The sequence below is a fragment of the Cyprinus carpio genome, chromosome A19 (assembly GCF_018340385.1).
Source record: "Cyprinus carpio isolate SPL01 chromosome A19, ASM1834038v1, whole genome shotgun sequence".
Classification (NCBI taxonomy): Eukaryota; Metazoa; Chordata; class Actinopteri; order Cypriniformes; family Cyprinidae; genus Cyprinus; species Cyprinus carpio.
Window position 1 is genome coordinate 14,122,357 of NC_056590.1, and position 25,280 is coordinate 14,147,636.

Here is a 25,280-nt window from a genome sequence, read left to right on the forward strand (position 1 = left end):
AGATGAATTAAAATCAAGTTGTAACTTGAGCTGTAAACTGTCGCCTACTCCCCCCTTATTTTGCTCAATTTCCCAACTGCAAATTTTCCATGATAAGGTGACAGATCCAAAAAATAGGAATAGTTTGCCAAGCAGAACTGTGGCTGGCTCCATAAACTGTTTAGACTAGTCTTGCAAGTTAGTCATCAAAGGTCATAACTTTTTTTAGTCAGATACTTGAAATTGTAGGTTGGTCTACTCTGAATCTGAAAAGTAAGATAGTTTACCCCTTGCTAGTCGGTAAGACAAGTTCTTATGACACAGTCTGAACACAGTGGCTGTTTATGCAACTGGCCACTGAGGTTACATTACAAGAAAACTGCACAAACAAAAAAGTATTAGCATGTTTTTTTTAGACAAGCACTATGGTAATACAAGTTATTTATTATGAAGTACATTTGAGCACCACTTAAAGCAACTACATTTTTTACCTTGAATCATTCTGATGGTACACTTACTGTAATAAAGCGAATGGCTTCTGTTTCTTTCCCACGCTCCCCTCCGAACTTCTGTTTTGTTAGCTTCACTTCCTGTCTTCTGAGATGCCTTCATCTGATTGGTTTCTAAGGGCAGCATAGATGTATCCTTTGCTGCCTTTGATATCCCACAATCCTGTGTGTTCAATTCCATGTGCTAAAAAATAAAAATGGCATCGGAAAGTTGTGGTTGCTGGTCAGTTTGTGTGTAAATGTAGGTTTTTCACCAACTTTTTCTAGCGAGAAATTCGTATTGTAGTAATTAAATAGTCGCTTTACCACCAAAGCTCTCTCTATTTTGTTTTAGAGCATTAAGCCGTTATGCTCCCTCATAAGTCTGTCCAAAATCCTTTTGTGAGATACCTTTCTTCGCAAATGCTGCATGCACAGTCAGTGAGGCGTCAAGTCAGTAGCCTAAGCTTTCGGACGCAGCCTAACTAGTTTTGTGAGCAGGTACGAAATCCCACAGAACAAGCAGACGGCTTTACGGCAGCAAAAATACATGTGTATCGACTGTGTACATGACAGTGAATTCCACTCACTTAACCCACCGATGTTGTTCGGTCATTTTAGACCGAAAAAAAAATGTTTTGAAATTTATAAAATCACTTCTTCATCGGAATGGTACGAAACTCAATGACTTTTATGGCACCCCACAAAAAAATGGGACCAAAAAATATATATATATAAAAATCATGAACTCGATTTGAAAAAGCTAAATGGTCATAAAAACTTCTGACTTGTGTTATTCACTGTCAGAAATGCCGTGATTGGAAATGAATGGGAAATACGCAACAATACAGAGAATCTTTTTTATGTGTGCAAAATTGACAACTCATTCACGATGCAGAATAAAAGTGCACAGCAAAGAAGCGGTGACACTCTAAAATATCAAGAGTGTAAAATAGAGGTAAGTAGGTACATGAATTCTGTAATTAATTAAATAAAAGTGAAAGTGAACGTCGTGACATTTGCCAAGTATGGTAACCCATGCTTGGAATTGGTGCTCTGCATTTAACCCATCCAAGTGCACACACACTAAGTAGTTAAATGAATTATGCACACCGTGAACACACACCCGGAGCAGTGGGCAGCTATATATCCAGCTCCCGGGGAGCAACTGGGGGTTCAGTGCCTTGCTCAAGGGCACTTCAGTCATGGGTATTGAGGGTGGAAGAGAGCGCTGTTCATTCACTCTCTCCCACCTACAACTCCTGCCAGCTCAAACCTGCAACTTCGGGTTACAAGTCCAACTCTCTAACCATTAGGCCACAGCTGCCCCGCATATATGCAACCATGACTGTACCATGGTACCAACACAGTATTTTAGCCATTAAATCAAACTATACAACATAAAAAAGATTCAGAAAGTTTCTTACTATGGATATTCTACAATATTCTACATTGTATTTCTCGATATATTTCTTTTTCTTTTTTGTATTTCTTTCTTTACACATGCACTTTATTAAAATTTTACAGTAATACCAAAAACTGTGGTAACTATGTAAGTTAACTATGTAAATGTATTTATTATATTTATATTTCATTCGATAATTTACTTTACCATGGTGTTATAGTTCATCAATAGACCCTTTTCATAAGACTATGATGACATGTTTAACGGTCATCATCGTCATAAATCCTTGAAAGTTTTTCATATTTGTTTTTTTTTTTTTAATATATGTACATTTATAACAGTATTCTTTGTATAATCATTTAACAGCACTAATTTTTTAATCATTAAAAAAAAGAACAGTTAACGCTAATGCAAGGGTGTTATAATACAGCGTCTATGGGAGGGATGGTAAATGTGACATCGTTCTCTCTTCTGGCTGCGTTACCAGTCTCTCTCAATTTTTTTCCTTTTATTGAAAGTCTTGAAAACACTATCGTGGAGTTTTCTTTTGCTATTTAAACAAATAGGAATGCAAAAAATATATTTGTGGAACTCTCCCATTCACTGCTCTTCAAGTTAACCCAACTATGACGACTTCCGCTGCTGAAACCCGGAACAGTGAAAAAGGTCCATGGGCTAAATGTAACCCCGCGGGCTCTAGGACCCGTGCGCGCGCGCGCTGCTCCAGTCCTCCATGGCTTTGTATGTTTACAGTGAGAACTGTATGGCAGGAATTTTCTAACATCAAATATTTAAACATCATTTGCATCGACACAAAAGTCCCAATGGAGACAGAGATCCTGTGACACAGGTAAGCCACCGAGTAACTCAGTCGGCTTCTAACCATAGTTTAATCCCGTACAGAATCACACTCTTTGAAGCATAATGACTGTAACGGCGGCGGCTACTATGTTTCACTAGTTTATTTTATTCTAACGACTCAAGTGTTTGCTTTAATGCAACTCTGTCGCTTCATAAACAAGCTTAACGTTACTCATTCACATCGATGAACAATGGGCAGTTTCAAAAGAGTGTTCAAACTTTCGCAGGGATTTATAAAATATACTTTGTTTATATAACTAATAAAGTTAGTTTTATACATATATGTTTTTGATGCGTTCTCAGAAGTTAACTCTGTGCATGTCGTCGACGCGGTCGGTCTATTAATATCACAAACTATGATTTCATTGCAGATAATCTAGTTCTCTCGGTCTGTTCATTTCAAGCTCGGTCATGAAATAATAATGCGCTTCTATTCCTCTTTGGGTGGTTTAAAATACATTTTCTTGTGGTGATGCTACTTTTCCTTTGCGACATTTTTAAACCAGTGGTTTCTTGGTGCAGCTGCCACTCAATAACACAAGGCCCTAATATTAAAATAATTGTTTTTTAAACATGTGCCATAGTAACCATATTTTCCGCAAACACACTGTTATTACATGCTACATATTAAATGTGTGTGACTTGGCCAAAGTATAAGCCACCGCTGTCAACGAATTATATATAGGCTAAACAATAAATTGTCACAAATATTATGAAATCTATAATTTTTGCAACCTTGTAGTTTTTGTGTTGCCAAATTTTGTGACGTCTAAATATAGTTTAAAGCTCTTATTTTTGCAATTTTCTAGCAATAAGCATTAAGTAAACCAATGCTATTAAGTGTATGTAAAGATTAAAAATTATATAAAACCTATATGTACTGTGGTTAGCATGCTGAATAAGGGTCGGCACATTACCATCCAAATTTTGGACTTACTTGGATGAGTTTATGTTTCTCATGACAATAATAGAGTATGTAGAATAATTATTGTGTCAGCTTGAATGATTTATCCCTTTGGTATTTATTTGATAATAAATCCATTTACTACAAACAAACAAACAAACAGTGGATGCCATGAGAGCTTTTTTTAAAAAAAAATTTTTTGTGAATAACATTTTCTTCAAGTGTCCCATAAACAATAACATTTTTGTGAATAACATTTTCTTCAAGTGTCCCATAAACAATAACAAATACAAAGAAACTAAAATAATTTGACTATTAAAATTATATAGATATAGAAGACATAATTAAAAAGAGCTGCTCAAAACTGAAAAACACCACTCAGCTGTGCTGTTTCATTGTCTGATATTATTTCCATTGAAAATCACGTGGATGGGCTGCTCTGAAGTAACTAATGCAGCATCACAGTCAATGACAATGGAAAAATACATCAGACGGGGGTACACTGGCAGATAATCTATTATTGACCATGTTTAATGTAACACCCACCCTGTGGATGCTTCGCTTTGTCACATGAATAGCTCGACAGAATGACTCACTTCCTCTTCTCCATCAAACTGAAGCTCTTGTGTCAAATGCAGCCTCGGCCTCGTGTGTTTCTGGGTGCAGTCAGTCACATACTGCTGTGTTCAGCTGCAGGCCTGCATTCATGCAGCGGTGCAGCTGTGGAATCAGACGCTCTGTGTTTCATTGTTTATTATGATGGCTTGATAAAGAGTCCAGCTCCTACTACAGCTTTTAACTATATTAACATCTATCTATCTATCTATCTATCTATCTATCTATCTATCTATCTTTTTTGTCCTTTTTTTTTTTTTTTTTTTTATTTTTTTATTTTTTTCTCCCTCTATCCCCTATCTATCTATCTATCTATCTATCTATCTATCTATCTATCTGTCCCTCTATCCATCTATCCCTCTATCCCTCTTTCCCTCTATCCCTCTGTCTGTCTGTCTGTCTGTCTGTCTGTCTGTCTGCCATCTATCTATCTATCTATCTATCTATCTATCCATCCATCTATCCATCCATCTATCATCTATCCATCTATCATCTATCCATCTATCCATCCATCATCTATCCATCTATCATCCATCCATCTATCATCTATCCATCTATCATCTATCCATCTATCTATCTGTCTGTATCTATCTATCTATCTATCTATATATCTATCTATCTATCCATCTATCCATCTTTCTGTCTGTCCTCTATCCCTCTGTCTGTCTGTCTGTGTCTGTCTGTCTGTCTATCTATCTATCTATCTATCTATCTATCTATCTATCTATCTATCCGTCCATCCGTCCATCCATCCATCCATCCATCTATCCATCTATCCATCTATCTATCTATCTATCTTTCTTGTTTTTAAAACTATTTTAAACAGGTTTTGCTTTTGTTTCGTGTGGTGTGTGTTTCAGTTATTTGGATGGAGTCCTCGCGGAGCACAGGGGGTCACTCCCGCGAGTACAAATTGGTGATGTTAGGAGAGGGGGGTGTGGGCAAAAGTGGTGAGTAACATTCTCTCTCTCTCTCTCTCTCTCTAATGTTACTTGGTTTTATTGTTTCCCATTCCCAAGTCAGCATCTGTCATTGTCAACAGAAGATCGAATGATTTCATTTTGATTGATCATTCCAAGGTTCTAACAGAGACATGGATTAATCATTTATTGGATGTTATATCATGCATTTACTGAATAGATCGTCAATTTATATTTCATGCAATTATAAGAGCAGTTCTCAGAAAGTATTAAAGAAAATATTTTTGTTGCCTCAAGTAAGTATAATCAGCTGAAAAGTCTTCATTTCAGTTAGTGACATCACGACAAGGCAAATTTCAGAAAGAATAACTATATCATGATGTCTGTCCTTATAAACAGGTTGAAAATGACTTATAGCATGGTAAAGATTTTGCTCATATTGTCCACTTCTGATCACCTTTGATTTGGCCTGCCATTACATATCACATATTACACAAACCTCTACATTTCTTATTTATCTTTTTGTTTCAATAATGTTTGTTTTTGTTTTGTGTTGAAATGCCCTACTAAAAAAAAAAATATGCCATATCACTTAAGACTTATTGATATAAAATTATAATGAAACTTTATTTGGAGTATTCTTTATTTCAGAGTGCATATTTCTTAATATTACGCCTAAAATGTGTTTTAATATCACTATTAATATGGATCGTATGATCTCTGTATAATATCAGTCTTTAAATGGAAGATTTTAAAGTGTTCTTTGTGTATTATTGGTGTTTTTATGGTTGATATTAATGTGTTATTGTGTTGATTATCTTTAGTTGGACCTCAGCACTACTTCCAGAAAATTAAAGTGCATTAAGTACAAAATTAGTTGTTTCAGATTTGGCAGACATTAAGTATAACAGTTTGGTGTACTAAAAGTACAATTGCAAGGTATTTTTATTAAGCACATAAGTATGTAAATGTATTTGTAGTATTCTTAGCACAAAATAAATGTACCATTATATAATATACATTATATGTGTAGTGAATTTTATAAATATAATATTTGATTAAAATTTTTGCATTTTAAGACAATGCAATTCTGGTTCATTTTCTTTGACATCACAGCTCATAATAGAGTTTAGGACTGTGTGTGTGTTTTTGTAGTGCCATCAGCCAGTGTTTCCCATGAGCAAAGATGGCAGATTGGAAATCGTCCTGCAGGGATGCAGCTGCCATTGAGAATGCTAATGCATAACTCTCTCCAGACTGTGAACCTCTTTGGTCAGACTGACAGAGATGGTCAAACTAACAGCAATGCCAAAAGCACTGCAAAACCACAGTGTTCACACGTTTTGAGGAAATCAACCTCTGATTGACTTATATTTATCCATGCATACTATGTTAATGACAACATAATGTGAGTCATCATTTAGAATAATGGAAAACAAAAAAATGCAGTATCCATTTGCCCATGAAAATGTGGTGGTTAAATATGCCTTAATTTAAAGCGGTTTGAAAACAATGGCACAATGCAAAAAGTCCTTAAAGGGATAGTTCACCCAAAAATGCTCTTCGAGTGGTTTTCTTTCATCATAGCCCATTATTGTGGTCAGACAGGGCTGGTTTCACAGCCTTAGACGTACAGTCACAGGCAGGCAGACAATAAAAGTGTGGGTGTTGGCTCAGTGCTTCAGTCTGGTCGTAATGAAGGCGCAGGTGCCTAGCAACTTCCTTCCCCTCCAGGAGTCTGTTGCCTAGGAGATGAGCGGAGGTCACCTGGCGAGGATCTCATTGTTTGAGAGTGCACTGCAGAAGGTTCTTTAGGGTGACTGATATTCTCTCTTTATATCACTGTCTCTATGGGAACAGAGCAGAGAGCACATACAGAGCAAATACATGTCGACAGCAGGGTGTGTTTACTCCACACGAGGGAGAAGGGGGAGAGGTTTACACTCTTCTCATTGAATTTCATGGTACTACAATTATGTAAGAACTCTGCTTGTCTTGTTCTCTTTGTCTCGTAGCCATCATCATGCAGTTTATAAGTCACAGATTTCCAGAGGATCATGACCCTACTATCGGTAAGGAAATTATTAACATGCCCTCTTAACTCATCAATCTAGTCTTTTACATTTCAGATTGACATTGCGTTACATTTTTGTGATTTTGTGTCACAAGTATAGATGACCAAAGAATTTGGGTGAATTCAGGATGACTGTCAAAATGTGGCCCAGTGAATCTTAGTCTAATTCTTTTTCCTATCCAAGTTTAAAAGAACAGTTTATCCAAAAATGAAAATTGATTGAAATTTAGTCACCCTCAGGCCATTCAAGATGTAGATGAGTTTGTTTCTTCATGTGAACAGATTTGTATAAATGTAGCATTGCATCACTTGCTCACCAGTGGATGCTCTGCAGTGAATGGGTGCCGTCAGAATGAGAGTCCAAACAGCTGATAAAAACATCACAATAATCCACAAGTAATCCACACCACTGCAGTTCATCCACTTGTGAAGTAAAAAGCGTCATGTTTGTAAGAAACAAATCCATTATTATGACTTTTTTAACAGTTTTAACGTCCAGCTAAAATACAAGTCCTTTATCCTTAATATTTCTTTCTCCAGTGATCTTGTCTAAATCAGGGGAGAAATAAGTAAAGATCAAGCACTGTTTACAAATGTGAAAACAATACAAAACAGTTCTAAACAAATATGTCAGTGGATTTTAGTTGTGAGAGTATAACAGGACTTTTTTCACCGGAGGAAGCATTATTATGGATTATGGACTCGCCAGAAGCAACGGTTTAACATTAAAACATCTTGATGGATTTGTTTTTTGCGAACGCGCAGCTTTTCACTTCACAACACATTAACTGATCAACTGGAGTATAGTGTGGGTTACTTGTGGATTATTGTGATGTTGTTATCAGCTGTTTGGACTCTCATTCTGACGGCACCCATTCACTGCAGAGCATCCACTGGTGAGCAAGTGATGCAATGCTACATTTCTCCAAATCTGTTCAGATGAAGAAACAAACTCATCTACATCTTGGATGACCTGAGGGTGAGAACATTTCCAGCAAATATTCATTTTTGGATGAACTACTGTATTCCTTTAATGTGCAACCTGTTTGAAAACAGTCATTTTTTTGGTAGTTGCACAGAAATGACACTTTAAGTGACACTTTATGTCTAATTTATTTTTACTCTGTAATAATTTGTATAATTTATCTCATATAATAATATTATCTTACAATTTGTCTTTATGTAAACATCTATTTTTATTATGTAAATTGGGATATTTTTTACATGCCATGCTTTCTTTCTTTCTTTAATCTATTTTCATTGATTTTTCTTGAGACTGTCAGGTGTTTGGAGTCTGTAAGATATTTCAGTGTTTTTTGTTTATTTGATCAAAAATACAGTAAAAACTATAATATTGTGAAATATCTTTACAATTTAAAATAACTGTTTTCTATTGTAATATATTGAAAACTGTAATTTATTCCTGCGATCAAAGCCTAATTTAAGCATCATTACTCCAGTCTTCAGAGTCACATGATCCTTCAGAAATCATTCTAATATGATGATTTGCTGCTCAAGAAACATTTATTAATATTATCAATGCTGAAAACAGTTGTGCTGCTTTATATTTTTCTGGATATCTGGAATCGTCTTTTCAGGATTCTTTGATGAATAGAAAGATCAGCATTTATTAGAAATAGAATTCGTAAGAATATAAATGCCGTCACTATACTATGTCTTTATTGTCATTACTTTTGATTAATTTAATGCATCCTTAAAAAAGCCTTTGAATAGTAGTTTATCTTCTGTGCCTTTACTAAATGTAACACAGATATCCCTTCCTATTTAAGTTTTTTGTCTGTTAAGCTGTTTAATGTTTTTGCAATCTCTCATCAACCTTCATGCGTGTGTTTTTCTGTTCTTAGAGGATGCCTATAAAACACAGATCCGCATTGACGATGAGCCAGCGAACCTGGACATCTTGGACACAGCAGGACAGGTAGGCGGATTAAAAAAAGACACATGGAAAACAAAACAAGAATCAGACAAACAATGAAGTGCAAAAACCTGTCTGTGGTAAACTGTGGTGTTCAACTTAACACTTTTTTTTGCAGACTATAAGAAGGTCCTTCTACAGTACTTCAACCAAATGTGTCTCACTTCCCTTTTCCTGTCTCTGTCTTTGCGGTTGTCACTTCACAAGACACACAAAACACACACACATCAGGCACAATGTTTCTCTCTCTTAATCAGCATCTTTTCCAGCATTGGATCACTCAGCAATGTTGTAAAATACATTAGTCATCTCATCACGAGTCCAATGAAAATTTGCCTACAATATAATAATGAAATGTTTAAGGTTCATTTGGGAGCAGTGTCGATGCATTCAAGGAGTGTTTCATAATTCATCTGTGGTATAATGTTGGTTACAACATAAAAAAATGTGACCAATCTAAACTGATCTCTTGTTTTTTAGAACAAACTAAAATCTTGTTTACGGGAATGCATTATGGTGCCACAAGACCTATATGTGAGATTGTATTTGAACAAGAGACTAATGTGGTAAAATTGCTTATTAACATTGTATGTGTGTAGTTATGTACAGTTAGCACTGGGCAAATTTTTTTTCCATATCATATGATTTATCGGGATATTCATCTACTGTTAATGGGGAAGGAAATACTTTCCACATGTTTGCTAGATGTGGAACGGCTCAGGGGTGGCATGAATGCATTTACAGTAAATTCAATATTCATATATTTTTTATTATAAATTATTCTACGTTTATGTGCAGAACTGGGATCGCTTTCGTAGGCTATTGAATGGATAAAATTATGAAATCTCTTTCATTTCCAAGAATACCTAAGCAGTTGGAAGTGGGAAGACAGACTTTGAAATCTTTGAGCGTCTCATGAGTTTGAGTTTGTGCATCAGACGAAACCACGCCATTCATTCACACAGAGACACACAGAACATGCAGACTTATTGTGTGATAGACTGAGCTCATCATTATCGACACAAATTTTATCCCAATAAGACTGAGTGTTTTATTGCCCATCCCTGATCTTTCTGCTCCTGTCATGACCTTGTAAATCCAATAAATCCTGTAATTTTGCATGATGCGCACAAGGAGTGAGTTTGTAAAGAAGACCTCTTTGTTTGAAACCAGGCGGAGTTCACAGCCATGCGTGATCAGTACATGCGAGCGGGTGAAGGTTTCATCATCTCATACTCCATCACGGACCGCCGCAGTTTCCAGGAGGCTCGCCACTTCAAGCAGCTGATCTACCGCGTGCGGCGCACCGTCGACACCCCCGTGGTGCTGGTGGGAAACAAGTCTGACCTGGTCCATCTCAGACAGGTGGGACGCTTTACCTCAAACCCCTGTACCTCAGAAATATTCACCCCCTTCAGACTGTATTGCATAATATTGCGTAACCTTATTGAACTATGATGCATCCCATTCAAAATACTGTAGTCTATAATGTGACATTTTGGCAGTTATATACCACTGTGATGATGTATTTTTATAGGCCAACCTTTAGCATCAGCCTGATTCCCTCGACAAAAACCTAATGGGATTTTGGATTATTGCAGAAAATAAGCTCTGTGACCCACAAAAGTTGAAGCCTGTTTTCATTTTAAAGCCTAGATGCAGTAAAAAGCTAAATGTAGACTGTTAATGAACTAACACCATAGTCACATGACTGAAACATTAAGCTTTTGACAGCTTTATTTAAAAAAAAATTTCCTGAAGGTTTGAGTTAGAATAGTTTGGAGGAGTGGGATTATAAATGAAATGAGGCTGTGAAAGTGACTAGTGAGTAGTGTGATGATGTTTTATGTCCACAACAACCTCTGTAGTCTCATTTATACACTTGTTATCAACCGCCTTTTTCAAGACAAGTAAAAGCTTTACTTTACTGATGCATTTTTATGTCGTGGAATAAAAGAAATATCTTGAGCTTGTGTGGACTACAGACCTTATTTCAGGCATTTAACCAAAAACCCATACAGTGGAGTCATAAGTGCTAAAATGCAGCTTGTTTCTAGGTTTTGGTCCCTGCAGCACTTTATAGCATTGCTGCATATTTGTTGGTGGTTCATGGTCCTTTGACAAGGACTTCAACCTGTTTAGTTTAAAGTCATTTTTCAAAGTCATTGCCCTGAAGGTCTTTTTTTCTGTTCTAAGCTCCAACTATTTTCCTTCTGTCTTTATGATGGCTCCATTGCCTGCCGCAGGGACGAATCTCTAATGCACTGTGCTGCCACCTCCGTGCTTCACTGTAGGGCTGATGTCTCATTGTGATGTCTCATATGCGCCAAACACAGTCTAGCATTGTGCCGTCTGAGAAGAACAGACTCTTCCTGGTCTTCACATGCCTTTGGGCAAACGCTAGTCAAGATAGCATGAGCTCCTCAATCTTAAGCACCAGCCAGACAGTTTGTCTCCTCTCTGTCATGGAGAACTGTAACTTCCACAGAGATCTTGCAAAGGTTATCACTGGCTGTATACATGATTTTGAAGGATGTCCCAATCTGCTCACATTCAAAGTTGTGCTACATTTCTTTAGCCATAGGCTGCACTGTGTGTGCATCGGGAGATATGAAGTGTCTTGATAATATTTGTACATTTTTAACTTACCTTGTTCTAGATAGCAGTTATGGAAATTAACATTAACGCAGATTAATAAATGCTCTGATGGTATTTTTGTTGTTAGTTAATTCATAATTCCTAATGTAATAATTAATGCTAATGAATTAAACTTTACTGTAGTGTGTTCCTGTGCTATTGTTTTATTAGTAATCTAGGTCCATCAAAAGGCTATAATTGTACATATTTTGTAATTATATATTGCTATGATTATTATTAGTTAAATATGCATAAATAATATATTTTATATATAATGATAATCTATAAAAAATATATAAATTGAGGATTTTATTTTATTTAATAATTATTTTTTTCAGCACTGATGCATTACTTTGATCAAAAGTATAAGGTTGCAGAATATTTCTTTCTACAATGGTTCTCACGAAAGCTATTGAGCATCGCAACTGTTTTCAGCATTGATAATAATTAGAAAAGTTTGTTGAGTAGAAAATCAGCATATTAGAATGTGCATGACCCACTGTTTGTACATGTCTAATCATATAATCTAATGCTGGAGACTTACTAGGCACAAGCAAACTGAAGGCGTTTCGACTGAAGGGCTGTTTGTTTCGTCTTCACACGTTCAGGTGTCTGTAGAGGAGGGCAAACAGCTGGCGAGGGAGTTCCAGTGCCCGTTTTTCGAGACCTCGGCGGCGTTCCGCTATTACATCGACGAGGTGTTCGCTGCACTGGTGCGTCAGATCCGCCAGCGCGAGGCCGAGATGGTGCGGGGCAGCGAGAGGAAAACCAGACGCAGCCATTCCTTCTGGAGCCGCCTTAAAGCCCCCTTCCATAAGAAACAGCAGTCCGAGCACTGAGAGAGGTGCATGATGGGATACCGCGGCCTTCTCACCTGCAGCTGTATTAGTCCCATCTCCCTCAGATGGTTTGAGAACTGCATTTATCATTTCTGTCTGATTGTCTCCCAATCATTTCGGTTAGACTACACCCTCACTGTGCAGGACACACTCACTGTCGTCATTCGGGACGTGGGCTGATTTACTGATGTTAGAGATTATGAAAGAAATATTAAACTTGACAGTAGTTATTGTGTTTCCTTTTTGGACAGCATTATACTTTGTAAAGGGGGAATGTTGTACCTCATATTTTAATGGATGGGAATGTAAGAAACGGGTCGTGGAAGGATTTGCTACATGTGTTTTCTGAAAAGGTCACGTCGGAGATTTGCTTGTTGGAAAAAAAAATGAAGGCCGAAGGAGTTTAAGAGAGCATGTGGTGCAGAGAAGAGAGAAAGAAAAGAAAGAAATTTGTTGCAGGGTGGGTAAGTGGGCAAGGGTTTATGGTAGAAATATTGATCTGCCGGTATAATGAGTACTGTAACCCAATTTGTTAGACACATTTTGTAGATGCTTTAGCTTCTTCTCAAAAACTGAGTGAATAACATGTCCAGGTCACATTTCACCCCCCTTTTATTTTTTTTTAAATAAATAATTAATAAGATGGGATGCACTGCAAAATATTTTCATTATAACTGGAAGCACATTTCCCCCTCAAATTCTCTTAAACATAATGGAATGTTTTACTTTTGAGTTTTTATTATTCACACATTTTCATTAGATTATCGTAACTGTAATACAGTAATGTTTTTTACCTTTTAAATAATGTATTTTTCATTAAACGGTAATGAGATTTTTTTATGGTAATGCAAATTTAACAGTGGGGTTGCTTTATTGTCGTGAAAATAATGCAAAAAAAAAAAAAAAAAACTAAAAATGCACTCTTCTTAAATCAAAATAGAATTTATTATATAATAAATAGACTTTTTTATATTCTGACCTGAAATATGACTTGGACAAGTGAGATTGAATCAATTAGGATGTGTTTGATGGAAACTGAGCTGTATGAACTAGTTGCAAAATACACTGTATGAATGATTTTTATTTTTATTTTTTAATTTTGCTGAGCAATATTCAGGTCCACCTTTAAGCACATTAACAGACTGACCAACTTGATTATGATGGAAATCAAAATAGTTTTCTTTTTACACAGGGTCATTTTTATTCCAGTGCTTTCTGTAGTCAGTGTGCAGGAAGTGAAAGACCTAAAAGTGGCTTACGATGTGGATTTCCTCTCTTACACATGCTGTGCACTTACTATGCATCCACTTTGAATAGTATGTCTGTTCATTTTGGCCTTTCGTGCAAATTCATGGCATTGTTTTTCTTGTGATTATTAGATTTTTTTTTTTTTTAAGCAGAATGGGTTTACTATATTTTCCTTTATTTATTGTGATCAGAGATTCTCAAATAAAATTCACTTGACCAATCTATAACAGTCTGATTATTATTATTATTATCTTTAATTTATTGTAGCTGGAGTAATATTACATGTATACCTTGTCATGTATTGGCGACCCCTGGTGGTTGTTTTTATTGTACAAGTTCATTGAACTTTTGTTGTCGTCGTTACATATAAAAGTCATCTAGTCTCTTACAAAATAAACTGACAGTATTCGGTTATTTTTGTGTATTCTCATTACAAATGAAACACAGAAGTCAAAACGCGATTCGTTGGGAAATTTTTAAGACGCGATTTCAGTTTATTCAAACGCGAACACGCTGACGTGTCCCTCTTCGGCTGCCGTACGTCGACTAAAGTATCAAGGCGACAAAAACATCAAGTGCAGCAGAGCAAGTATGCCACACAATTCCAGCCCCAGACTACGGACAGCGGTGCATATTCTCTGAAACCATAAAGCACCCTCGCGGTGAGCTTGTTTAACGCGTGTCTGGCCGTGAATCTGAGCGAAGAGGAGCGTAAAGCACGCACGGGCCCGGTGAGCGTGTGATGATGGAGTCCTGGGTGAGATTCAGCGCGCAGAGTCAAGCCAAAGAGCGCATGTTCAGGTACACACACTCGCGCACTGCATGCTCACTAGTTAGTTTCCGAGACACCATGAGATCTGCAGCCTATTTAGAGACTCAGGAGTGCTGCATTGGAAGTTGTGCTCATTGATACTGTTTTTGTTTTCCAGTACAGTATCAAGCTCATGTTTTAGGCCATAGTATTTATTAAAGTGCCTCTCAGTAACATATATGAAACCCTTTCAGTACCATGTAAAAAATTAACACCTTAAATACTTTCAATATGTGCAATCAGAGGATTCTCTGGTTATTAAAGCAACGTTTACTAGGAAAGAGCCAGCATGTGTTTGAGTAGCCAGGCATTTGAGCGATGATGTCACTGACTGTGGTGTGTTTTTGTGATTTGATGCAACAGTACATTTGTAGAGATGTACACTGCCCTTCAGAAGTTTAGGATCAGTGAGATTTGTAAAGAAGTCTCTTCTGCTCATCAAGTCTGCATTTGATCAGAAATACAGAAAAAAAAACAGTAATATTGTGAAATATAATTGCAATTTAAAATAATAGTTTTCTATTTTAATATACTTTAAAATGTAATTTATTGCTATGATCAAAGCTGAATTTTCATCATCATTACTTCGGTGTCACATGATCTTTTAGAAATCATTCTAATATACTCAAGTTTTGGTCAGTATTTTTTAAAATAAATGAATGTCTTTATTCAGGAAGGATGTGTTAAATTGAGAAAAAGTGATAATAAAGACTTGTTACAAAGGATTTCTAAAATATTAAGCAGCAAAACTTTCCAACGTTGGTATTAAAGCATTGTATTATACTGATTTCTGAAGGATCGTGTGACACTGAAGACTGGAGTAATGATGCTGAAAATTCAGCTGCGCATCACAGGAATAAATTACATTTTAACGTAAATTAAAATAGAAAACTAATATTTTAAATAGCAAATATTACTGTTTTTATTCTGTATTTCTGATCAAATAAATGCAGCCTTGATGAGCAGAAGAGACTTCTTTTTTGAAAACATTATAAATGGTCCTGATTCCAGACTTCTGAAGTGTTCAGATACTGGTTGGTGCAGTGTAGTGTGAATTCTCTGATTGTGTTTGAGCAGGGCTGCCCAGTACGCCTGCACACTGCTGGGTTACACGCTGCAGAAAGGAGGAGCGAGAGCAGAGCTGCTGAACACCATCAAACAGCTGGAAGCTCACATGAGCCTGACCAGAAAATGTACGTTTAAGATCTTCTGCTGAAGTCAGTGGTCAGAAGATTCAGGGTTGGGCACTACAAACTCCCTTTTGATTTATGAGTTATTTATGGCAGGAGAGACATTTGCTGAATTGTATTTTAAAGCAGCACAAATGCACAATCATACATTTTCATAAGAGAAAGTCCAAGGCAGGTATATGTATATAGTCACAGTCTGACTGTGTGTTTTGTGTCAGTGATGCGGTTGGGGAACTCTGCTGAAGCTCTGGAAGCAGCCAAACGCACCGTGCATCTGTCAGACTGTGTGCTGCGGCTCTGCATCACTGTGGCCCATTTGAACAGAGCCATGTATTTTGCCTGTGATAACGTACTGTGGGCCGGCAAAACAGGACTGCTGCCCGAACTGGACCAAAACAAATGGAGCCAGAGGTCCTTTAGGTGAGTTCTAGATTCATGTGTTTTCTTCAACAGATTTTACTAATAGACTTACCAATCTTTGAGTAAAAATAACATCATAATGCTGCCATCTTTCTGAAGTGCCATCTACACATCTTTGACATTTAATATTTTGGCTTATATATATATATATATATATATATATATATATATGTGTGTGTGTGTGTATTAGTGGTATTTTAATATTGAGATACTATAGTAATATTTTTACTAATATTTAATTTTATATGTACTGTTTTCATTTTAATTGATTGAAAGTTTTTTTAAATTTTTTTTTATTAGCTTTAGTTTATATATATATATATATGTCTATATAGGTTTTGATTTTTATTTCAGTTTGAGCTATTTTAGTACAAGTTAAACTAAATGAAAACAAGAAATGCTTAAGGTAAAAAAAAATTACAAGAATGAATTTTACAAAATGAAATTATGATTAAAATTAAAAAAAAAGTAATAAAAAAATGCATTTGCATCTCCCATCAAAAATGTTCCTGGCATTTTTTTTTGTACTTTTGTGTGTATCAAAATGATTTACTAACAATATATGGAGATGGTTATATATGGAGAATATTATTTTTAATATTTTGAGCACAGCATGTTTGATTCACAATTTGATTTACATGGACCTGACTTTCTCTCACTTCCTGTAAACAGATACTACTTGTTCGCTCTCATCCTCAATCTAACCCGAGACATGTATGAAATCCATCTGCTGATGGAGAGAGAGTCCCGCAGCAGTGCAGCTAAAAGCCTTAACTCCAGTCCGTCTCCCCTCACGCCGAGCCCAGAGAACGGAGGAGAGTTCCCTCTGACCCCGTCTCCTCTCCCAGCCCTCCCTGTGATCTCAGCCAGACTCAACAAGCAGATCCAGCTGCTGATCACGGTGCTGCGCAGCAACCCCCCGCTGCTCCTGGACCTGCTGAAGAACCTGTGTGACGTCTTCATCCCGCTGGACCGGCTGGGCCTGTACCCCACGGGCTCGGGCTTCGTGGGGGCCTGCGGCCTCACGTCCTCCGTCCTGTCCATCCTCACTATAGTTCACCCCTGGCTCAAACTCAAGCCCTGAGTCACATGGCCAGAGCTACCTGTCCTGAGGCTTTATATCTGGACAGAACCTCTCTTGAGCTTCTGTAGATAGTGGGAAGGAGAATGTTTGTCCTTCATTCCAGTTTAATTTACCTGACCTGATCTGATTAAAAACAAACAAAAAGCCCTGTTTAACTGTAATTTCAGTCTGTAGGCCTTGATAGGCCTATCTCTTATTATTTTGCATTCTAGGCTCATTTTGAGAAAAAAGTTTGTGCTTACTGCAAATGTAATTGTGCAAGTGTGATTGTTTTTTGTTTGTCCTAGTCTGGCCTCATTTTAAGTTCTTCCTCTCATTTTGCCCCATATTACGCTGTATTTTTCAGAATGGGGTTGTTCAGTTGCTCTTGCAATGCAGCACAGGACTACTGGTAAATTTACTTTCATAATCATCATTTTCTCCTGATGGTGAATCCCATTAAGAAATGTCAGGGTTACATTTCACTCCAAAATCAATCTGCACGAATGAAGTCTAATACAACAAACATGTGACCTTTACAAATGTACATTACAATTTAAATAATTGTATTTTAGTAATAATAATATAGCTTTACTAGATTCAAAATGTCACAGCAAAAAAATAAAATACACACACACACACACACACACTATATATAATGTATATATACTGTACACAGAATTTGTATATTGGGTTTTTATGCTTTTTTTTTTCTTCCATAAACTGTATCTTAAACTACAGCATTTTATTGAACATAAAGCTTTTTTGTGTGTGTGTGTGTGTCAGACTTGTTAATCAAACGTTATTGTACAGTGATACTGTTGAGTTCTGATTACTGTTAAAATTTTATCCTTTATTCAATAGATATTTTTAGATCTATATCTATGTTTAGTCTATTGTTTTTCAGTTCCTGTAATTTGTTACCAAACTCATTTTAAAACTAGTACTTTACATTTTTAGCATGATTAATAAATGATCATCCAAAAAGGTTTTGGGAAACGATTAAGAAGTGATATGTATTATCAACTGATATTTGCTTAATTTATCTCATAACTGAATCAAAACATCACTGACAGTGCTATAGTGCAGATTTTTTTTTTTTTTTTTTAATGTATGTATACATGATCTATAGAGTTTTATGTAACAACAATATTTTGAAACTTATTGAAAGTTAATGGTATGCATCACTGGGGTTACTGAATGGTGACATAATGGAGCTGTGAATCTAACTTTTGAAATAAATAATGCCTTGGATTTTATCTACTCCGTTTTTTCCTTATATTCCATGTGCATTAATCAGGATCTCACTCATTTTATACAACGTCAGCAAATCAGAAACTTGTTGAACCTTCTGTGAAGAATCAAGGCTATTATTTGCAGCCTCCCAGTGATTCATCTCTTCTGTTCTGTTCTGTTCTATTCTGTTCTGTTCTGGCGTTGTCTTGCTGTGCCGCATCTCACCACTAGATGGAAACACCACTCTACATTTACTTCTCAGCATCTTTCTGACAAGGGAATATGTTAAGGTGACCAGATTTCTAAAATAAAATCCTAGCTCAGTGTATATAATAAATAAATATGATATATATATATATATAAAATTTATATCTGATATCTGATTATCTATGAATTAAAAAGAAGGGACAGTATGTTTTTGTTTTTAATTGTTGTGGATTCCATATAATATCATAATTAATAATTATAATGATATTTGCAAACTGACCCTAGCTTTAGGCTAATACAATTCACCAAAAATCACTGAAAATAGTAACTATTGCAAATAGCAAGCAGATCAAAACAATATTAGGCCTATATCGTAACAAAATTATGACTTTACAAAAACAATACAAAAATTACAAAAATGAAATCATATGTTAAATAAAACTATATTTAACATTTATAACATTTTCAAATTATAGGCTATTGATAATTTTCATATTCACAAACTGAATACACATTAATTATAAATGTTGTTTTATGTTTATGGTTTCAGAAACCGATCCTTAGTAAGCCTATCTCTTATTATTTTGCATTTTAGGCTCATTTTTAGGAAAAAGTATGTGCTTTCTGCAAATGTAATTGTGCATCTGTGATTATTTAGTTTATTCTTTATTTTTTGTTATTATTCATTCATATCTGAGCTGTGACAGTATATGTTTTGTGAGAATTTTAAATTTGTGTGGAATTTAATACTGTGTGCTTTAATGTCCCGAACACTTTCATGCCTTGTTAAATAGGACACACAAACAGTATTACTTTAATTGAACATGTGAAGTTAGTATGTGACCACCTTAAGATAGATAATGATGGCTGCATTTCAATTCACATACTTACCCACTATATAGAAGGTGAAAAATAGTATGTGACAAAAGAAGTATGTCCAAATTCACAGTACTCATAAAAGAGTAGGACAAAATTACCCGGATGACCTACTACTTCCAGCATGAAGTGTGCATGCCATGCAAAGCCACTGGAAGGCAAACATGTGAAGTGTGCATGCCATGCAAAGCCACTGGAAGGCAAGCATGCTGGTGTTTAATGCGTTTAAGGATTACGTGCTTCTGCGTGGACCCTGAGGTTGTTTGTACTGTATGTGTTTTCATGCAAAGCCACTGGAAGGCAAGCATGCTGGCACAGGTTGAGAGCACACAGTCTCCTGCTGTGAATGAACAGCGGTGGGGGTCTCTCTCATTACAGTGACATCACACTGATTCAGATGCTCTGTGTCACTCCCACATGGGTGCATTTGTTTGCATTACCCCCAACCCTCTCTCTTCTCTCGGTCAGGATCAGAATCACTTTTAATTATCCAGTACTTGTTTGCTAGTAGAGTGTTTGCAATATTGGACAACTGATTCTCAAGAGAGTATTATTGTTGGGTAATAATAGGAAATGCTGCAGTTATATGTGCCTGTTGGGCTTTGTATTAATCTCAAGTGCTTTCAGTAGGAAGTGAATGACATAAATGATGAGCACTTTATTTTATATCTCATTCGACATCCTTTCTTATCAAGCAACTCTCTTTTTACTGGAACATAAGCTTCTTTTTCTTTATTAGGCTCCCAAAACGTAGTAGTCATGGAGATATTGAATGGCTCTGTGGCAGTGGGGTCCAGGTCTGAGATCAGTACTTTTCAGTGTGGTCTCATACGTTTGGACTCCACCAACAAAGATCTGGACACACACGGTGCTGCAGACAGTAACATTAAACCAGGACCCACGCCACTTTTGAAAGAGATAGAGAGAGGATGAGTAATGTTTGGCGCGTCCCAACAGAGCATGTCTTTTCATGAGTCTGTGCCAAGCTGAGCTTAATACTGTGTTAATAGACAACTGATTGTCTCTGAACTCCTTGCGTTAGCTCAAGTTTAAACTCCAGACCAATAACATCATTGCCTTCCTTAAAATTTCAGACTACTGACTGTTGCAAACTGAAATGAAAAAGATGTTTTTGATGGTGATTGAAATAAGATAGCACAGACTATCTATCTATCTATCTATCTATCTATCTACACTGTAAAAAATAAGTGTCATTTTAACTGTACAATTTTGTAAAAACGCTACAAAAAAAAAGTGTTAATAGGTTAACAGTAATTTCCTGTACTATATACAGGGAAAAACTGTAAAAGATCTAACCAGACATTTCATGTAATTTTACAGTACAATGCTGTTAATTTTACAGTTTTTTAGAAATAAAAAAAGAACAAATCAATGTATAATTTACAGTCAAAAACTGTAAACTGATATTCCCAGAATTCCCTGTGTGACGCTCCACATTTGAAAGTATTTTGTTTAAATAATCATGTTTTTTAATAGTTTTTTGTTATCAGTTGTACATTTGGGCTTTATGTTACATCTTCTGCTGTTTAATGAAAGTTTATTGAATTGTTTAAGTATCGTGTGTCACCATGATGGTGTTTTGTGTTTGCATGAATGACTTTGTGCACCTTCTATATATTAATATAAACTTCTGCTTGTGGCGAAGCTACTTGTGATGAACTTCGATTCTTCATGTGGCTTTCTCTTTTACCACCTGCATTATTATGGTGGTTGTCAGTATGTTAAAGGTACAAAACAGATTTTAATAGCAGTGTGCGTTGTTGAATTTACTGGTTTACATTCAAATTTTCTTGTTTGTAAATAACAGTTTTTTATACTGTAAAATTTACAGTTTTTGGCCGTAATTGTGTTTACAGTTTTTCTGTATTTTTTACAAAAGTATTCTGCCAACCACAGCTGTCCAAAATTATTTTGTAAAAACTACAGACTTTTTTTTACAGTGTATTTTTTACAAAAGTATTCTGGCAACCACAGCTGCCAAAATTATTTTGTAAAAACTACAGACTTTTTTTTACAGTGTATTTTTTACAAAAGTATTCTGGCAACCACAGCTGCCAAAATGATTTTGTAAAAACTACAGACTTTTTTTTACAGTGTATCTATCTATCTATCTATCTATCTATCTATCTCTATCTATCTATCTATCTATCTATCTATCTATCTATCTATCTATCTATCCATCCATCCATCCATCCATCCATCCATCCATCCATCCATCCATCCATCTATTTTTTTTTTTTGTTTTTTTTTTTTTTTATTTTTTTTTTTCATTTTTTTTATCCATCCATCCAAATTAACATTTCATCATCTAGAAACTGCTCTTTGTCAGTGCAATATTTATTTATTTATTTATTTAAAATCATTCTCCAGTAACCACAAATAACTAAAATCATAGACAAGTCACAAAATTTCTTAATAAAGATTTTAAGATTTAACTTTTACATAGTCATTAAAAAGTTATTCAGTTAATCAGTATCGACATCATATTTTTGTTCAGTTATTCTCAGCTCTACAATATTTCATCACTTAGACATCGCTCTTTATCAGTACAATATTTATTGATTGATTGCTTTACTTCGTTCCTTACAAATCCTTCTCCAGTAATCACAAATGAGTAAAATCATGGACAAGTCAATTTAAAGATTACAATAAAGTTTAAATAGTCATAAAAAAGTTATGGAAATCAGTATCAATATAATTGATTTAAATAATAATTATTTTGCAATATTTATTTTGCAAATTTAATATAATTTATTTAGCAATTTCTATAAAATTATATTTTATTTGTACATTTTTATATATTTTTTCATCATCTTAGTCCAAATTATTAGGTGTTTAAATCATCATGAAAAATATTTGGAAATTATCTATCTATCTATCTATCTATCTATCTATCTATCTATCTATCTATCTATCTATCTATCTATCTATCTATCTATCTATATATATATATATATATATATATATTTTTTTTTTTATTTATATGTCTTTGTATATTTAAATATTGTTTAACTACTTTTATCCTGTCCTTCCAATTAGTATAACATACTAGAGATCATTTTAATGATACACTTCCCCATCACACACTGTACATTGTACTATAAGGTCATATTATCTATCCCTTCTGAACAATAATCCACCTTGAGGTCTGTGGTTTATCTTTTGTGGACAGCTGATTCATACAGAAAGTGTTTCAGCGGACGGATCATGTGTCTTTATTATGCACACAATCCTATCAGATGTGTGCGGTGATTAGGATCGGCCCTCATGTCCTGTGCTGCCATATGAACCGGATACAAGCTGCGGGGCTGATGGGATACAATGGGGGGGTCACATGTGACATTCTGTCATCTCAATGCAGGAGATAAACAGGCTTTATCAGTAAAGCATTGTGCAAAACTCTGAATGACAAAGGGATCGTGAGGTGAAGTGCATAGACATGAATCCCTGCCACATTCAGCCCATCTAGATACAGACACAGTATCAACATCTTAGAAAGGTCAATGTCATGTTTATGGTTTATATAATGTAGTTTGTACAGTTAATATATATATGAAGTTGTATATGAGGTACACTACCATTCAAATGTTTGTGGTCAATAAGTTGTCTTTTTCTTTTTTTCTTTTTTTTTTTACAAAGAAAATGAAAATGTATATTCGGTGGCAATGTGTTAAAGTGACAGTGAATACATTTATAAAGTTTTAAAAGATTTCTCTTTCAAATAAAGCTGTTCCCTGAACCACTTATTCATCCAAAATCATGAAAAAATTATCACTTTTCACACATATTAAGCAGCACAACTGAATTTGACATTGATGGCAACAATAAATGTTTCATCAGCATATCAGAATGATTTTTGAAGGATCATGTGACACTGAAGACTGGAGTAATGATGCTGAAAATTCAGCTTTGATCACAAAAATAAATTACTTAATAAAATACATCGCAATAGACAACAGTTATTTTAAATTGAAATAATATTTAACATAACTGTTTTTGTTTTGATCAAATAAATGCAGCCTTGATGAGCATGAGAGATAAAAAAAACAATAACATTTGAACAGTAGCATATATGAAAAAAGTAATATTATCCAAAACTATACAGTGATGCACACTGCACAGTATTATTATTATTATTATTTTTAAAGTAACAACTCCACATTACAAGTAACAAGAAATAATAATAATAATAATAATAAAATTGCTTCATTTTTTTATTTATTTACTTTGACTCGTGAATTGTTAGTAAATTCCGTAAATAATTACAAAGAAACGGCAAGTAACACATTGAAATAAAAGTAAAATTTTGAAGTAGAAAGACCAAAATAGTAGTAAAACATAATATTTGTTTTGTTTACAACTTTTATTTTTTTGTACAGTTTCGGTAGGAATCAAAATAGCAAACAAAACATGCATGCATTAACTGTGAACATCTTCTGCAGACATTTTTGGGCCACATTTGAATGGCATAATATGACATGTTTAGACTGAAACAAAAGAAACCTTTAAAATTGATTATAGATTTAACAGCTAATGCTATAAACCAATGCTTTTATCAACATAACAAGCGTTTCACTTCATTTCCTGGACTACATCCGAGTAACTATGCTTAATATCTTCATTCTTTTATTTCCCTACCGGTGAAATGAGCTGCAGCTGAAACATTCAAACACTAACAACAATATTTTGTGGGTTTTCAGTGGGTTTACGAGGGCAGCAGTCTTCTGAAATGGCCTCGGGTCTCTGTGTGGGCCGGGGTCTGCAGTACAGATCCCTCGGGGACTGAAGAAAGGGAGTGAAGACCAAATATGCCCAGCCTTGTTTGTCCTCCTGTCAGTGGGGAATAAAAAAATACTGCAGCTACGTGCTGCCCGCCAAGCCTCCTTCTCCAGTGCAGCATGTCCCACAATCCTCTGGGACAGTCTGTGTACGGCTGGACGTAGTGTCTGCACTTCATATATATATATATATATATATATATATATATATATATGGAACTTTTTTGCATTAAATAAATTTCATTTAATTTGTAAAAATAATTATATTTATTTTAAATAAATGTATTTATAATTTAATTCTTATTTGTTTGTTTGTTTGGCATGACAAACATACCAGAATATTATCTATAAATATCCTGTTTTCCATGTGCTTCACCGTCGATTTTAATATAGACTTTAAATACATTTATATTTGCAGTGAAAGCTTTGGTGTTCTGTGCATCCATGTGGCCTTTGTCACTAATCTTGATATAAACAGTGCAGTCTTCTTTCAGGTCTGTGTGAGGGTGAAGAGTGATCCGCTGCTCGATTTGAAAGCTCTGCTCTGCCTACGTGAGGTCTGAGGCTCAGCGCTGTCCAACAGAGACTCTGAGATAAAGCAGGAGAGGAGAGATGTGGAGATAACAGACCACAGACACGCTGAGCTGAAACACAGATGCTGTTTAGCTGCTTAATTACTGTTGATTTAACAAAATAGCAGCTTCATTTTACAGTTATGCATTTGATAATTTTCATTTATAAAAACTGTGAAATAAAAGTGGCCAAATTAAAT

The 25,280-nt window shown here is 35.3% G+C and overlaps 2 protein-coding genes across 2 annotated transcripts; both read left to right on the forward strand.

Moving 5' to 3' along the window:
* Window positions 1-2,532: 2,532 nt before the first annotated feature.
* Window positions 2,533-14,130, forward strand: LOC109060263 (GTP-binding protein Rit1-like). The gene is made up of 6 exons (XM_042776694.1): window positions 2,533-2,722; window positions 5,113-5,202; window positions 7,188-7,244; window positions 9,112-9,185; window positions 10,356-10,547; window positions 12,428-14,130. Exons 2-6 carry the CDS (start codon window positions 5,121-5,123, stop codon window positions 12,656-12,658), a joined length of 636 nt encoding a protein of 211 aa, XP_042632628.1. The 5' UTR covers window positions 2,533-2,722; window positions 5,113-5,120; the 3' UTR covers window positions 12,659-14,130.
* Window positions 14,131-14,414: 284 nt separating this feature from the next.
* Window positions 14,415-18,003, forward strand: LOC109060277 (peroxisomal membrane protein 11B-like). Its single transcript, XM_042776693.1, has 4 exons — window positions 14,415-14,707; window positions 15,795-15,910; window positions 16,126-16,327; window positions 17,000-18,003. Exons 1-4 carry the CDS (start codon window positions 14,649-14,651, stop codon window positions 17,409-17,411), a joined length of 789 nt encoding a protein of 262 aa, XP_042632627.1. The 5' UTR covers window positions 14,415-14,648; the 3' UTR covers window positions 17,412-18,003.
* The last annotated feature ends 7,277 nt before the right edge of the window (window positions 18,004-25,280 follow it).

Excerpts from the sequence above, each read along its gene's own strand:
- LOC109060277 (XM_042776693.1), top strand. The coding sequence starts at position 14,649 with ATGATGGAGTCCTGGGTGAGATTCAGCGCGCAGAGTCAAGCCAAAGAG. Across the intron at positions 15,911-16,125 it reads CATGAGCCTGACCAGAAAAT|TGATGCGGTTGGGGAACTCT; the intron begins GTACGTTTAAGA and ends GTTTTGTGTCAG. Across the intron at positions 16,328-16,999 it reads TGGAGCCAGAGGTCCTTTAG|ATACTACTTGTTCGCTCTCA; the intron begins GTGAGTTCTAGA and ends TCCTGTAAACAG.
- LOC109060263 (XM_042776694.1), top strand. The coding sequence starts at position 5,121 with ATGGAGTCCTCGCGGAGCACAGGGGGTCACTCCCGCGAGTACAAATTG. Across the intron at positions 5,203-7,187 it reads GGGGGGTGTGGGCAAAAGTG|CCATCATCATGCAGTTTATA; the intron begins GTGAGTAACATT and ends TTTGTCTCGTAG. Across the intron at positions 7,245-9,111 it reads GGATCATGACCCTACTATCG|AGGATGCCTATAAAACACAG; the intron begins GTAAGGAAATTA and ends TTCTGTTCTTAG.